General features: G+C 34.8%; 1 protein-coding gene across 4 annotated transcripts in view; it reads right to left on the bottom strand.

The window, feature by feature from the left end:
* Positions 1–17742, bottom strand: part of USP33 (ubiquitin specific peptidase 33) — a 62960-nt gene that overhangs the window by 18017 nt on the left and 27201 nt on the right. For 2 of the 4 annotated variants that reach the window (XR_005021855.1, XM_036869097.1), the window contains exons 5-15: positions 16488–16640; positions 14140–14242; positions 13333–13402; positions 11727–11840; positions 9143–9221; positions 7596–8007; positions 5400–5540; positions 4025–4140; positions 2693–2865; positions 2498–2592; positions 1463–1496 (exon numbers count right to left, since the gene is read on the bottom strand). Coding sequence is in view for 3 of the 4 variants with exons in the window: in XM_036869097.1 (XP_036724992.1) it covers positions 1463–1496; positions 2498–2592; positions 2693–2865; positions 4025–4140; positions 5400–5540; positions 7596–8007; positions 9143–9221; positions 11727–11840; positions 13333–13402; positions 14140–14242; positions 16488–16640 (1490 nt within the window). In the remaining variant the exon portion in view is untranslated. The remainder of the gene's footprint in view (positions 1–1462; positions 1497–2497; positions 2593–2692; positions 2866–4024; positions 4141–5399; positions 5541–7595; positions 8008–9142; positions 9222–11726; positions 11841–13332; positions 13403–14139; positions 14243–16487; positions 16641–17742) is intronic. The other 2 variants (XM_036869074.1, XM_036869083.1) reach the window with 2 other exon arrangements.

The following is a 17742-nucleotide window of genomic DNA, read 5'->3' on the forward strand; positions in this document are numbered from 1 at the left end:
AACACTGGAACCCCTTATTGTAAAAAAAATTACTTAAATTAAGACATCAGTGATAAAAAATTAGAGTTGTATAATTCTTTGATGAAAATCTTCTACTATCTATGGCCTGGCTATGCCTTTATAACATTCAGATAGGATGTAAAACTGGGTAAAATAAAATCCCAATTTTATAGAATTGGTTGGTCAGGTCAATATATTACAACCTTTATTCCTAAATGTGAAAACAAATAACTTAAAATAGAGTGGTTATTATTAATAATCAAAAAAAAATTTTTTTTGGCCATACCAAGCGGCTTGTAGGCTCTTAGTTCCCCAACCAGTGATCGAACCCGGGCCCTCGGCAGTGAAAGCGTGGAGTCCTAACCACTGGACTGCCAGGGAATTCCCAATAATCAATATTAATTTATATTTGACAGATCTCTACTTTGGATTCTGGGGTAGATGCAAGTTCTTTTCCATCTTCACTATTATCTTTTTCCTAGTTGGCACTGTTTTTCCAAGAAAGATTCCCCCCTCTGGGCCAACTCCGTCTTCAGGTATAAGCTGTGGCTTCAAGGACAAACTGATAATAAATACTTTCCAATTCACTAGAGGTGTATTTTTTTTCTAGAAAGTACAAGGCAGCTTTTCTTCCTTATTGACCTAACAATATACTATTCCTTTTTGTGATGAAGAAGACCAACAGCTGCAGATCAACATTTCCCTGGGTTTTTGACAAAAGCCAGAAGTTTGTATTATGAAGACTCTATTAATAGATCTTATTCGTAGGCCATTATTTTTCTATCAGAGAGATTCAGAAAAATTTTCCAGTTCACTCTACCTCAGACATATTTGCTTTCAATTCTCCATTTACTTTTCTTTTCTAACTCATCAACAAGAAGCCTTAAAAGCCTAAACTTATTACAAGATAGAAAAAGGCAGCTAGTAGTAGATATAAAGAAATAAAATCATACTTTTCTTAACTGTCTTTTTTATTCAGCCCTCATACAGCAGGTAACATTAGAGATGGTATAACCTTTGTGAATTTTACACAAACTTGAAACTATGTACCTTTATAGTCACTTTCACTTCCTAAATCTAGCCTGTTAAGGTGGTAAACCAGAAAAGAATATTGCGTTATTTATGATGACAGAATTAACCTATGTAATAAAAATGTATGTTATACATCCTAGTATATATTTACAACATATTTGGAAAATGTTTTATGCAAAATTACATACTTATTTTATATCTTAAAATACACTGTCACATCTTAGCTAAGCCTATTAAATTTGTTAAATTTTTAACCTCAGATTTGTTTTACAGAACAACCAGTCATTTTTCACTAGGACAAAGCTTACTGGCCTTTATATTTTTCTAAATAAAACGGAAAATTAACCCCACATGCCCAATTCAAATTACCAAGAAAAATACCATTTAAAATACAAAACATGCAATTGAAAGCACTGCCAATGACACTTACTTTTTGCATTTTTCACAACTGTACATATTGTCACCTGAAAACAGAACAGATCTGGTCATTCCTCTCAAACTAAAAGCAAGTTATTTTCTTTTGGTTCTGCAATTCTTTGAGCTTGCGATGCTGAACCCGTAGAACAGTAACACAAGGCTCACATTTTTTAGTCTCTGCTCGAGTCAGCACGTTTACCACGCCTACAACACCCTTTACCTGCTCTTTTTTCAACCTTGAAGGCGTATCTCAAATAACATCCTGTATACTTATTCACTCAACAAAATTTACTGACTGCTTGTTATATGTCCAAGCAAGGTGCTGGACACACAAAAATAGTGAAGGCTTGGATCTTAAATACTATGGAGAAATTCAGACTAATCCAGATATACAAGTAGGTTTTTTATATCTTGGTTGAATTTTCTCTTTTTTCAATCCCAGAGAAGACTTTAGACACTTCAAATACCGTATTGTCTAGTACTATAGGAATTTGTATCAATTATTTCAGGATATTATTTATAGTGTTTATGTTGTCACGGTAGATACTGGCACTGTGGCAATATGGGCAAGTACTATTTGAGCTGCCTCAAAACTCAGCTTCGGGCTTCCCTGGTGGCGCAGTGGTTAAGAATCCGCCCGCCAATGCAGTGGACACGGGTTCGAGCCCTGGTCCGGGAAGATCCCACATGTCGCAGAGCAACTAAGCCCGTGCGCCACAACTACTGAGCCTGCATGCGCTCTAGAGCCCGCGAGCCACAACTACTGAGCGCACATGCCACAACTACTGAAGCTCACGCGCCTAGAGCCCATGCTCCGCAACAAGAGAAGACACCGCAGTGAGAAGCCCGCACACCGCAACGAAGAGCAGCCCCCGCTCGACGCAAATAGAGAAAGCCCGCGCACAGCAACGAAGACCCAACACAGCCAAAAATAAATTAAAAAAAAAAAACTCAGCTTTTATGAATACATTCTATATTTAGTCCCACTAGTATTTTAGATCACTCACAACAGTTTAGCCATAGATGAAAACTATTTCGTATTTCTTACCTTTTAGTTCATCTCTGGCGAAGAAGGCAGCAAGACAATCTTGCAAGGTTACTATTGGACCCCAAAACCAGCTAGGGACACATGAGACAACAAACCTGAAACATTATTGATAGAAAAAAGAAAGGAAATGTTCTGCCAGTACAGCAGAAACAGCAGTTTTAACAATCAACTAATACAAAGAAAACACATACATACCTCTTCACATATTCCATGAAAAAAGCTATCCACCCTTGTGGAGCATATGCTTCACCACATGATCCTGCTTTGACTATAGATGTTGGATGACTTGATGAATGCAGCTTAGCAAGGTCTTCCTTGCCAGGAATCGGCAAGGACAGGTCTTGAAAGGTCTCGAGGGTTACAGACACCTAAAATTGTTTTGTGTTTTAAGAATGGGATGAAAATAATCCAGCACAAACATCTGAGGATAGATTTTAGACGGCAAAGATCAAAGCAAATTATAATAAGAAAGAACAAAAAAACAAACTGCTTTTTATATAGTAATAACAAAGCTAAAATAGTAATAACGAAAGCAAAATTGCTTTGTACCAAGTGCTGTTCTAAATTTAATCTTCACATAAACCTTATGAGGTAACTACTAACATCCCCATTAGTCAAGGACATTGCAGTAAAGAGAAGTATCTCACACACAGCCACTGTAGCCTGAGGTCCAAACTGTTACGCACTACTGCATTTATTTTTGAAAATGACCTCTAGTGATAGTTTTTAAATGTAGCTTAAAAAACAAGATGCGAAACCTAAACAGCTGAAAACATTTCAGGATAATTCCATTTAAATATCTGGTAACAAAATAGCCTACATTAAGATAACCCTATTGAAAACCCTTAGATTTGAATTAATTCTAACACAATAACTGAAAACTTACTTTGGGTTTTTTTTTTTTTTTTTGAGATAGGTCATTTTACATTCATCTTAACTATATTCATCACTGCACTGAAGTAAAACTGTTCTTAAGAAAACCTCTAGGAAACTCAGGAATTTAGAGGTATTATTAAAAATCTTATGATGATTTTCATTCATGCTCTTGTGTATGAACATGATACTACTTTTATTATCTGAATCCAAACTTAACATGGGAAAATATTTACAAGCCATACAACCAAGTGGAGAAGATATATACATAGCCTTGTGTCTGTGAATAACAACAGTTTCCTACTAATTTCATCAGCCTTGGGAGAATATGCATGTGTTACAAATTCTCATTGCTGAGCAACATATCTCCTTTGTATGTGACCAGAGATGAAGAACTAAGTTAATTCTTCCTGCTAAATGCATGCCTGTCCAGTGACAGGTCAAGACCCATCCTTAAATCAGTATGTTACTATTGCTTCCAAAAAACAAGTTCTACTCCTAGAATCAATTTATACTTCTGCAAACACAAGAAATACTGTATAATCATCAACAACAAGGAGAAGAAATTAAACTTTCACACCATTTTGTCAGGTTTTTTTTTAAAAAGAGCATTTGAAAGAAATTTCCTGTGTATTATAATTCTTTCATACTCACCCTATCACAAGTCAGACACTGCACTGAACTAATGATTGTTCCATCAAATATGTCTGAAATAACACTTCGGTATTTCTTGTGCTGTTTTTTTCTCTTTGGAGATGATGCAGACTGAGCTAGGATTGAAAAACAAGTATAGAAATTTTTTTTAGAAATCAAAGTAGTTCCTTTAGCATTTTTTTCTGAAATCTTTTAACAGCAAAATTACTATGCTGAAGAAATCTGTCAAAATACCATTCAAAAGCATTACCTAAAGAAAACACACACACACACAAAAACCTCAAAGAGAAACCATGATGAAATAGAAAGTATTCAGCTTCCCATCTTGACTTCAACCAGAATAGTTTTGCTTTTACTTATTTGTTTTTGCTTCCAAGTAAGGCTTTATTTGAAGAAAGGATTCTATTAAGCTTTGAGAGTTCTTTATATATTCTAGATACAAGTCCTTTGTCAGCTATGCGATTTGCAAATATTTTCTTCCAATCTTATCTTTTCATTCTCTTAATGGTGTCTTTTGCCAAGAAAGATTTTAATTTTTTTCTTTTACAGATCATGCTTTTGATGTCTTTGATGTCTTTAAAGAATTCTAACACAAGGTCATGAAAACTCTTATAAGAGTTTTACAGTTTTACATTTTCTAATACTGGAACTCTCATACATAGCTGGTCGGAAAGCAAAATGATACAGCCACTCCGAAAAACAATTTCATACAACATTAAGCATAAAACTAACATAAAACCAATAACCCCACATCCAGGTGCTTACCCTTAACAAATGAAAATTTATGTTCATACAGAAACCAGTACATAAATGTTTATAGCAACATTATTCATAATTGCCAAAAACTGGAAACAAATTCAAGTATTTGTCAGTGAGTGAATAAACAGTAGTACAGTCACACAATGAAATACTACTCAGTAATAAAAAAGAACTATTCAGACCTGCGATGTGACTGTATCTCAAATTCATTACGCTAAGTGAAAGCAGCCTGTTTCAAAAGACTACATCTGTATGATTCTATTTATATGACATTCTGGAAAAGGAAAAACAATAGGAATAGAGAACAGATTCACAGGGCTGGGGCTTTGGTAGGAGTAGTGGGATGGTCTGGTAGTATAAGGGAATTCTTTGGAGTACTGGAACTGTTCTATATTCTGTTTGTGGTGATGGTAACAATCTATGCACGTGTTGAAACTCAGACCCCTACACCAAAAGAGTGAATTTTGTTGTATGTAAATTTGTGCCACACACACACAAAAATTTTAAATCATGGTTGTGTAAAAGTATGCTGTCAATTTAAAAAGCTTGAATAATATTTCATAATTAACATTTTAAACTATCAAAGCAAAGGAACCTGAATAACTGAAACTTCTACCTTTTTTGTGTGTGGGTGCCAATCCTGGCCACAAACTGCCTGATTTCGGAGGGCTTGCTGATAAACGTGGGTTAACACCTTCACTTGATGGGAAGGTCTGTGATGTAGACAGCTCATTCAAATGGACATCAGTAATATATTCTGTAATATTTAAAATTTGTATTATTACCTTAAATAGTAAAATTATTCCACCTGTCAAATAAAGCTTTCTTCATCTGAGATTTTGAACACAATTCACATTAATAAATGTCAGGTGAAATACCTGATAGACATTACGCTTGCTAAGCAAACTAACAGTGATTTTCCCCCTAGGAATCTAATTAACGTTTATAACACATTACTGTTGTAAGCAATCCAGAAAGTGTGCAAATATAAGTGTGGAAATATAAAGCCAAAGAGGATCATATTTATCCTAACTTAGTATTTAAAAAACAAAAGCAATTTAGGGCAGTTTTTTAGAAAGCTTTAAAACCATATGGGAGAAAAAGAGATTATCCTCCCAAACTGACATAGTAAGCAAAATCTAACAAGAAATTTAGGCATAAAGTAATTATAAATTATTTTACTCTGTTATAAAAGGAAATAAAACCCTCTGTCAGAAAAAAACACCTTTTTTGGAATTAAATTATGAATCAAGAAAATATAAGCTCTATGAGATCTATCTTGATTTGCTGTTGGGTTCCTAGTACATAACATATATTCCAGGGCAAGAGACTGCTCAAAAAGTATTTGAGTGAAGAAAAGAGAATTATACATAACAGACCCTGAAACAGAATGATTTCAGGGAATTTTCCAGATAATGCAAAATAAATGACTTTTATTACTTTCACAGAGGCATTTCTCATTATCCCAACCATAACTAAAAGCAGACTGCATAATATTGCGGGAAGAAAGAGGAGGAGACTCGCTCTAGCCTTTCAGAAGGGAATAAAGTTAATATCATCTAGGTCAGGGATTGGCAAATGATTCCTGTGAAAGACCAGATAGTAAATATTTTAGGTTTTGCGTGTCATATACGGTCTTTGTCACATTTTTCAATCAGAAAATGTAAAAGCCCAGATCCCTAATCCAGGTCATCAATTAGTTACTAATTGTAAGAATAAACTTGCTATGGAACAATAAAGAACCAGTATGTCAAGTAATCAGGCTTAATCAGGCTTTTGATGAGGAAAGGCTAGATAGCAGACGGCTAAGTCTTTCAATACTGAAATTTCACATATCTATTGACTAAACAACTTCTAACCACATCTAAACTTCTAACATAACATCAGTATAATCAAGGAGCCTCACACGTTTTCCTGACTAGAAGGCATTTATGTACTGCACATGGGTGAACCACAAGTATTCCTGTGGTTAAGAAAGTATCCTTCTCCTCCAGAAAAAATGTGGGGTTCAAAAACATAAGTAAATTGTTTAGTAGTTCCTACTCTTCAGTAATTACAAATGATAAATTTTTTATGTTCCTTGTCTACCACTTATTTTAAGGTCAGAGAATCTGAACCTCTGATGGTTTAATTTTACGTGCTTTGGAGAATTAAATACCACATTAAGCTAACACAAGTTAACCCTAGAAGAAATAAATGTAAAATGCAAAGCAACCTAGCTCAACTATCTTTCATTTGGCCACGTGCTCTTTCCCAAAGGAACAATGACATGTATTATGGTATAATCTATCGTAACAGGGTTCATTATAGTTAATTAAACTCCTATGCCAAACATACACCAAGTATTTCGTAGCTGATATGACTCCAATGACAGCAATCTAAATCTAACAGTCTACAATTTGGATTATTTTGCTATTTTGCAGATCTCAACCAAATCTGCTTTAAATGACATTAACTTAACACTCACATGCAAATAGTACTAAACTCTACTAGTTAGAAAGCCCAAAAGTAACATCTATTTAATACCCTCTTTCTTTCAATTAGTATGGTTGAACTATAATGTCATATACGACACACAAAATATTAAGCTAAAGCTATTAATTATTCTATTTCATTTTTATTATGCTAAATATAAACTGTGAACATTAACATGTAAATTAGAAATGTATTCTAAAGTCACATGTCAAGCTAATTCCGCTCTCCCCAAATCAGAAAATGGTAAAATTACAAATATCATCTTAAATATAAACACATCTTGCACCCTTTGTCTAAAAATGAAACACTATCATTTGCAAATTATAAAAATTGTCACCTGAAGCTCTGCTGTGTATTTGCACTTTGACAGTTTCCTGATTGTTCAAGTCAACTGTTTCAGACACAGAGTCTCTATCTAATTCTCCTTCAGAATTCGCTTTAATAATCTTATTGCACATCTTCTCTTTTTGCCAATCTTTTGACATTTCTGAATTGTTTTCATCATCCTGAATTAACATTGTTGTTTCGTTATTATCTTCAGAAAAGCTTCTAGACCCATTTTCATTTTCGGCTTTATCACTGCTGCTACAAGATTCACAAGACTGAAAATCTGCATCTGACTGGCTCTTGTCTTCCTCCACGGTCTCCTCAGTCATTGTAGTTTGAGGATCCTCTTCTACTTCCATGACCTGTTCTTTCAGTTCTTCATGAAGCAGATCCATTAAACATCGAAGGAATTCTTGAGCATCCTAATATATAAGCAACATAGATATTACCATTTCATTAAAAATACATGTATGTAGAAATGAGAAAATATACAAAATGTGGTTAGCAACTGATTTCTAAATGTGTAGCATTATACTAAGGAAATACAACTTTGTAGACATAAGGCATTGGAGGGATAGGAAGCACTAAGTTCTAAAAAGTTATGTAAATAAAACAAAAGTACTTAAAAAACTGAACATGTATTTCAATTAAAACTAAAAAAAACAATAAGCAACAGCAACAAAAAACTGAAGATGATCTGGAGGTCAGCTTTAGTACTGCTGCTATTTTAAAAAACTTGAGGAGTAAGGATTTGCCTCATCTGACAATAAGAATTCAGAGAGATATCCTAAATTCAAGTATAAGTTTGGCTTAAAACTAAAGCTTTATCCAATTTTGCACTGTATCTCAAAAATCCTTGATCAACCTAGAATGTTTATTGAAAATACAAATTCGTAGGCCCCAACTTATGTCTACCAAGTCTCTGTGATCCAGGAATTTGCAACAGAAAAAGTTAACAGAGAACAGGTATTGTTTTGAAAAAGAAACATATGTGAGGACCAGGTATTAACATGAAAAAAACATTATATAAAGTACAATAATTGAAACTGCCATTGGTATCAATCCAAAAAATTACAGGTCGATGAAACAGATTAGAAAGCCCAGAAACAGACCTTATTATATATTAATGTAAGCATAAAAATTAATAAAGAAGAAACTTTTAAAACCAGATAAGAAAATTCTTAAATCTGTAGTTTCGTACAATTTGTTAGCTGTTTGCAAAAAATTAAATTTGGATTATATTGTAATGTGAAATAAATGACACATGTCTAAAGAATTTTTTTTAATTAAATCAGAAAATACAGGTAAAATTTATCTCTGGATGTGGAACTTTTCAAAGCTAAAAGCACTAGAATATACTGACATATTTAAACACCCCCAAATTTAAAATTTCTAGAAAAATATGAAATTAAGAGAAATGTGGAAAAATGTAAGCCAAAAATATATGGGGTTATTATGCTTAGAATTGCAAATGAGTATATAATAGCATAATGCATAATAGCATTTTGCAAATGTATTAAAGATTAATATTATGAATAAAAAGCAATAAAGACGTACCTGCTGAGAATACCCCCGAAATGTTGGATTTACAGTTTTAATTCCTTGAAACAGATTAGTAGGCACAACAAATCCTGGCCTGAGGAAGAAAACATTTTTAGGAAGAAATCTGTGATTTTTAGTTTTTATTTTAGAAATGAGCAATCAGGGACTTCCCTGATGGTCCAGTGGTTGAGAATCCACCTTCCAATGCAGGGGACACGGGTTTGATCCCTGGTCGGGGAACTAAGATCCCACATGCCGCCGGGCAACTAAGCCCGCGCTCCACAACTAAGGAGCCTGTGTGCCACAACTAAAGAGCCCGCATGCCGCAACTACAGAGCCCAAGTGCTCTGGAGCCCATGCAACACCACTGAAGAGGCTGTGTGGTGCAACTACTGAGCCTGCACGCTCTGGAGTCTGCGTGCCACAACTAGAGAGAAGCCCGCGTGCGCAATAAAGACCCTACACAGCCAAAAATAAATAAATAAATATTAAAAAAAAAAAAAGAACGAACAATCAAAAATTCAAAGAGTTCAACTGAAAAGTATCTGTGTTTCAAAAAATCATTCAAAATTGCCCAGTACTGGGACTTCCCTGGTGGTCCAGTGGCTGAGACTCTGCACTCCCAATGCAGGGGGCCCAGGTTTGATCCCTGGTCAGGGAACTAGATCCCACAGGCTGCAATTAAGACCCAGCACAGCCAAATAAACAAATAAAATAAATAAATATTTTTAAAAAAAGGGCGTGTGTGGTGGTGGTGGGACAAACTGGGAGATTGGGGTTGACATATATACACTAACATGTACAAAATAGATAACTAATAAGAACCTGCTGTATAAAAAAAAAATAAAATAAAATTTAAAAATTAAAAAAACATATATACTGAGCCTGCGCTTCTGGAGCCTGTGCTCCGCAACAAGAAAGGCCGCGATAGTGAGAGGCCCGCGCACCGAGATGAAGAGTGGCCCCCGCTTGCCACAACTAGAGAAAGCCCTCGCACAGAAACGAAGACCCAACACAGCCATAAATTAATTAATTAATTAATTTTTAAAATATATATATATATATATATATATACAGGGATTTCCTTGGTGGCGCAGTGGTTAAGAATCCGCCTGCCAATGTAGGGGACATGGGTTTGAGCCCTGGTCCGGGAAGATCCCACATGCCGCGGAGCAACTAAGCCCGTGCGCCACAACTACTGAGCCTGCACTCGAGTCCACAAGCCACAACTACCGAGCCCCCGAGCCACAACTACTGATGCCAGCGCGCCTAGAGCCCGTGCTCCACAACAAGAGGAGCCACCACAACAAGAAGCCGCGCACCACAACGAAGAGTAGCCCCTGCTCACCACAACTAGAGAAAGCCCGCGCACAGCAATGAAGACCCAACATAGCCAAAAATAAATAAATTGATGAATTAATTTTAAAAAAAAGAAAAAAAGATTGCCCTTTCGTTTAAAAAAGAAAACACAGTGAGAAAAAAAAAGAAAAAAAACAAAAACAAACAAAAAAAATTGCCCAGTATTATGCTTCACAGGTTCATCAAAAGAGCTTATTTTTGATATTTAAGCTACATAATTTATTGTTCTCCTCCCTAATGAAATGATTATGCTCTACTATATGATTTTTCAAAAAATACTTCTAATTACTTAAAATAATATTTTAATTACTTAAAATTCCTGGGATAAGTATATCTAGTACACTATCTAAATAAAAATTTTAAACCAGCCATCAAATACTCATGAAAACAAAAATGAAAAGTAAACCAGATGAGAGATTTAATCACTTAAAATTCTGTACTATGACACTTCTGAAGTTTAGTAAACTTCCAAGAATATTAAGTTTATAGTTTCAGGGCAAAGAAGCTTAAACATAGCAGTTAAGGGTTAGTTCTAGCTATGCAGTAAGGGACTTAGAAACATTAGAACCCTTGGCAGCAATGGGTAATACCCAATAGGGATAAATAACAAGGGAGAATTCTGTCTCTTGACTATTAGAAATGTGAATGACATATACCTTCACATCCCCAAATAATTCATTAAAACAAACTTTTCCTAGCATACTGAAATGACAGTAATAACAAATTTTTAACTCAAGAGATACTCTTTAGTAGGGAGTCAAATATCTCAAAGAAAACTGAAGCACTTAAGAATATAAGAACATGAAAGCTTTGGTGATTGTTTTCTTAGGAGAAAGGCTGGGCAGTTCTTAGGAACCATTAAATGCAACTTTCTGAATAGTTCTAATATAAAATATTACAGCAAACAATTATTTTTCTAATGCTACACTTAGAGCAAATAAACATAAGCAGAAAAATAAACATTCATATATGCCTCTATGGTCTGATTTTAGCATTGTGAGAATGCCTACTCCTGAATTAAAAATCAGAAGTGTCAGTAACAGCAGCTTTAACAGTTCAACATTTTATCTCCAGTCCAGATATTTCATTTGGATGTTCATTTTCAAATGTAACATGCCCAAAACTGAATGTCTCAAATCTGTCTACTTTTTACAGCTTTATAAATGTACCTGCAAGTGTTTAATATTTATGACATTCATTTAAAAATATAATAATGAAAATAAACATATTAAGTACATACCTGCTTTTATGCCACAGCTCTGTCATCAGTTTGAGATAACTTTTACAAATAGCTGGTTTCTTATCTGTTCGGGCTAGTCCTCCACAATCAAGAAAAAACTGTGTCAAAGGTGGGCTAGTTTAAAAAAAAAAAGAGTGCAGTCACAGCTTAATACTGATTGACTTCTAGTCATTCAATCAATTGACAGCACATAGAGCCCTGTATCTGTTACTTCTTTGCTCCCTTTTACAGCTTCACATTCTTTCCTTCATTATCTTGCTCAATCCATCAAATCAGATTTGACCCACCACATCAGAGTCCTCAATGCTGCCAAACCCAGTAAACACCTTTCATTTCCCCCTCAGTAGCATTTGTCACAGGTGGTTTACCCCCTTCTCTTGACCAATGTAATGCACTTTTTTACTTTTCTTCTTGACCTCTTTGGTAACTCTTTTCCCTCTTTATTGTTTTTTCTGCTTTTACCAGGTATCTAACTATCAGGGTTCCTCAGGACTTGATCCTATGACTTTTCATCTCTTCCCTGGGTGATCATCTGCAGAACATTCCATACTGCACCTACCTACTTTACAGGACTATAATTAAGAAAAAAAACCTAATTGCTTTATTAGAGACTTTCCACCTATAGAAAAATATAAAATATTTTCCTAGGACCTCTGAACTAAAAGTGATTTGAGGAATTAATTAGTTCAAGCTCCTCACTTTCTAGATGTAAAAACAAATAACTTCCTCAAAGACATACAACCACCTAGGGTCTGAGCCAGGACCAGCAGTCTTAGGAAACTGTAGGCACGATCAAAGCAACCCCATTGGGACAACAATGGATTATGTCCCAACTCAGTTTCTTGCCTACTCTACCTTAAGAGTTACTCAACAAGAAAGAGGAAATAACTTTTTCAGGAATATTTACACATTTAGGCTTTAGTTAATCCAGATAATTTTTTAAGTGGGGGCATTTCAGAAAAGGGGGGGAGGCAGCACTATGTGTTGAGAGGGGTGAGGGAAGAGGTACAGCAAGGATTTAATGGGATCCTGTTGGCTAGGGGAATTGAATATAATTGTCACCTCTTTCCCATATTACTATTAATGTATATTTCTTTCTTTTCTCCTCTCACTCCTTTTTTGAGTGTACTACAGCAGCACGGTTTTCTGCTCCAAGAGTAACTCTATTATTTTTTTTTTATAATTTTATTTTATTTATTTATTTTTGGCTGCACTGGGTCTTTGTTGCTGTGCGTGGGCTTTTCTCTAGTTGCGGCAAGCGGGTGCTACTCTTCATTGCAGTGTGCGGGCTTCTCATTGCGGTGGCTTCTCTTGTTGCAGAGCACAGGCTCTAGGCTCGCAGGCTTCAGTAGCTGCGGCACGTGTGCAGGCTCAGTAGTTGTGGCTCATGGGCTCTGGAGCACAGGCTTAGTAGTTGTGGCACACAGGCTCAGTAGGTGTGGCGCAAGGGCTTAGTTGCTCCGTGGCATGTGGGATCTTCCCAGACCAGGGATCAAACCCGTGTCCCCTGCCTTGGCAGGTGGATTCCTAACCACTGCACCAGCAGGGAAGTTCTCCAAGAGTAACTTTAAAAAACTATACTAACAAAATTAATTTCTCTACTTACCAATTGGAAAGAGCCTGCAAAGCTGCATTCATATAACAAGTATTTCCAATATTTTTCAAACCTGTAAGACCTATTAGGAAAAATTATAAGTTATGTCATCATTCAATAATGCAATGACTCAATTTTATGAGTGTTTGCTGAATATGTAACTAAGTAATTATTATGGTTCCCAAACTATGTTAAGGAAATACAAAATACATTATAGAAATACAAACAGCAACTTGAATAACTCAAAGAGGTCAGACTTACACCAAAGTGTTAATTTTCAGAAAATTATTTAAATATATCCTTAAAGGGTTAAGATTCCCTTACATCAACTATAAAACAGAAAAGTCTGTACTAAACTATAGTTTATACTAAGAACTGTGGGCTTTAGTAAAGTGATATCAGAGAAACGAAGCATCAAAGTTGTCAGTTTGCTTTTTCACAGATACAATTTTACTAGGTCAAATTTCAGAATTTTTTTTTAAATACAATTACTTTATTGATTTCTTACAATCAAATACTGCCAACTAGCATTACTTCCACTCATGCGTCATTAAAAACAAAAGGATATTTCCTTGGTATTTTCAAGTGATGCATAATACAATAAATAAACAAAAAAGTTAGAACTTAAAAATGCACCCTGATTAATTATGTAAACTGATAATTTTTTTAAAAAAGCATAACCGATAATCTGATTCCTAGAATTTTTTTTTGTAATTATCTTCTGATCATCTCTAGATTTTGAAATTTTCACATGATACAATTTCCTAAAGAAATGGACAGTAGCATACAAAGGAGTGTTATACAGGAGAATTATTTTACCTCTTGCCTTAAGTTCATCTTCTTCTTCCACTTCTATGTCCAGATCATCAAATACAGCAACCAGAGGAGTTTTTAATGTTGTGTTACTGGGTATTTTAAAATCCTTGATAACAGAAAAGATAGCAGGCTTGAACAAATCCTTAGGTCAAAATTTTTTTTTAATTTGTTCGCAGCTTATCTGTAGACTTCTACAATCTCTCCCGATACTTGTTACTAAAGTAATTTTGCATCCTTTTATGCATATGAAATAGTTTTAAATATTTTTTTAAATTCCAATATTAATTCCTGAGAATTGGATTAACTCAAGAGGTTGCAACTGGTGACTTGGTCAAATGCTAGTCCACACTGTTTTAAAAAAAAAAGGACAAAAACTGAAACAAAAGCAAAACTTTGAGCTAATATTTTAAAAACTGGGTGAGCTCACATAAAAATCAAATTCTGCAAGTTCTCTTCTAATAGCAGAAGATCAAAGTACACTGAACCCATTTAGCAACCATCAGTGGGAGGAGGAAACTGAACAGCAGAATGTACTTAGCACGTGTTCTGGTTCTCCAGCTTACTACAGCCTATTCCTCTTCTTCAAGGCATGCATATATGCACTTATACCCACCCACTTTATACATTTACTTTACCCTCCTGGCATCTGTAGATACTAGATATTTCGGTAGGCCCCATATTCTCACTTTGGTGTATTGAAATACAGAGAAGTAGAGCAGCTTTAAAAAAAATCATTCAAAATCTTACCTCCTACAAAATTGTTTGAAAAATCTTAATGACATCTGAATGGTTTCCAATACTGTTATTCTATAAATAATGTTCTGATGAACTGGGTTCAAACAGCCCGTAAATTTTATACTGCTAAAAAAATCTGTACAAATAACTTTTTTTTTCTTCTGAGTAATTTCTTCAACAATGGGATCATCAGGAAGTTGTATGAAATTAAATTCATGCCTTTTATGTGTTATAAATATAACTCATCAGGAAATTATTTACAAGCTATCAGAAAAGTATCAGTATACTTATTCAACCAGATTCAGCATTCACTAAGAGTTTGCAATCATAATCTATTTGGGCAGAAATGGCAGATAGCTGTTTTAACTTACTTTTCTTTAGTCAGTGATGATTATTTTCTCGATGTGTTTTAATTTGTATTTCTTCTTTGTGAACTATCTGTACTTATTCTTTAGATTATTATAAATTGTTATCAGTTCCTCATGTGATTCAACTTTTAATTATCACATTTTTGTTAATAGTGTTAGAGGGTTCAGGCAAACTTATTTTCAAACTACCATGGCATTCAAAAAAAAACCAAAAAACACGTTTTTGAATGATAAATAGGTATCAGTAGGAGAAACAGTAATGACGGTAATTTATGAACTAGAGTTATTCAACTATGAAACTAGAAATGCAACAAGTATACCTTGTCTAAAATCTAGTCACTTTAAGTTATATAATGTGTGAGGCAAGCAAATTTACTATCACAAATATCTACCATCAGAACATGATACAAAGATACAACACAAAAATCTTAAGAACTGGTATCAAAGAACACAATTATAGAAATACAATGTGATTTCTATAACACAGAAGGAAAAAACTCACTGATGTGTTAATTAAACCATACAGACCAAATGATGATAAGACACCAACTATTCTTATTTTTTTCATTCCTTTTCCTATTTTTTCTTTTTTTCTTTTTTCTTTTTGGCCACGCTGCACAGCAGGCGGGATCTTAGTTCCCCAACTAGGGATCAAACCCGTGCACCCTGCAGTGGAGGCGTGGAGTCTTACCCACTGGAGGGCCAGGGAAGTCCCTCCCTTTCCTATTTTTTATATGACTAGAAAAGTCTCAATATTAAGTGACCAATCTTTGCAAGCTTACACATCTTTTGTAACCAAACACTGATGCTAAGCTTTAATGTATTCTATCTGGTTTTCAATAAATTAGTAAAATGTTTACAGTAATATACATGGGGGTGAAGCAGGGAGGGAAATGAGGAAAAGAGAGCAGAATTAGGGCCTATCAAAGAAGGCCCATCACCTCTCCTAGAATCAGATTGGCTAGAAAAAGAACACTATTTAAACCAGCTGTTTTTTTAAGTTTTTAAAACACATCAGGTGCTTTTCCATCTTCAGACAGGTGTGGGCTCCAATTTCACTCTAATCCATCACTCTACAAAAGAACGAAGGCCAGCTTTGGTGTTTCATTTGAGGAAAAAAGGCACATTATGGAAAATTTTTAAAGTACAGGTGAAGTAGGGCTCTTTTAGCTTTCAGCTACATGACATATTCTGAAATTATTACCTGAAAATATTTGATATTTTAATTACACAGATTTAGATTATTACCTGGACACTATTTTCTTGTGTTTGGTGAAGTGGTTTTACATGAGGTAATGAAGGCTGAGTTCCTAATTTTCTATCCAAAAATACTTCTTTGCTGCAAGCATAACACCATACTCGAAGAGTGGTAAGGTTCACAGTTAGATAATGCTTTGTCTCCTGTATAATTTCATGGGAGAGAGAGAAGAGGAGCCAAAATTATAGTTGAAAACCTTTCAAAGGATCATAGAAGATAAACTGCTGGCCTTTGATGAATAACAATATACTCAAAAGAGAAAATTTAAACTGGAGCACCAAAAAAACCATTTTTTAGATAAATTGCTAATGCATAGTGAATAGTAACAATATCTAAGCCTACTCCAAAAGTTATTCTATTGTCATTTTCCACCACTATTCATTATAAAGATAAGACTCATTATAAAGATAAGACTCTGCTTTGCAGTTAGCAAGTAATTATAATACAAGAAAATTGACAATAGCACAGTTAACTGTTCCAGGAGATCAGAATGGCAAAAGAATATAAATGACATGAATCAAAGCACAAAACAGCTCAAGCGATAGTGAATATGATCTTGGATATACGAAACTCCAGCCTTTCTCAACTAGAGTTCTGCAAGAGAATAATGCCCTATAGACAATGATCTGAGTAACTATTTTCTCAATTCTCCCAAGAATGGTACATAGTACCACCATTCTAGATGCACCAAAGAGAAGTAAATTAACTATGTACCATGATGCCTGAGAGCCGTAATTAATTCTTTTGAGGAACCCTGGTTGAGAACAGTTAATGCTGTAGAGATAAATATGAACAAGACAGTTCATTCTCAAGAAAATGTATAGTTTAGAATGGGAGCTCTATCTAATCTGTAAAAGAAGCATGCCAGAATTACACACAAGCACCAAACAACCAGGGTGACGTAGAAAGGGGACTCCAGTAAGGAGGATGTAGAGAAAAAGGTATATGAGTTGAGACTTGAAGTCAGCCAGGCCCTGTCATAGCCTAGGCTTCTATTCTTGACTTCAACTTCCATATCCTACTAATACCTTCAGCTACCACCTCCATACATCTGGAGGTACGTTTCTTAAATCACTACTCTCTTAACTACAACCTCTTTCTAATATTGATCTTAGCAATTCCCCTCCCCACCTTTTTATAAGCTAAGATTTAACTTGTTTATTAAAAAAAAAAAAAGAAAAACGGACAAAATTTTGAATTACAACTTAATGTTGTATTTGCTCTCCCTTTCCTTCAGGCTCTCTT

The sequence above is a fragment of the Balaenoptera musculus genome, chromosome 1 (assembly GCF_009873245.2).
Source record: "Balaenoptera musculus isolate JJ_BM4_2016_0621 chromosome 1, mBalMus1.pri.v3, whole genome shotgun sequence".
In the NCBI taxonomy this organism is placed as follows: domain Eukaryota; kingdom Metazoa; phylum Chordata; class Mammalia; order Artiodactyla; family Balaenopteridae; genus Balaenoptera; species Balaenoptera musculus.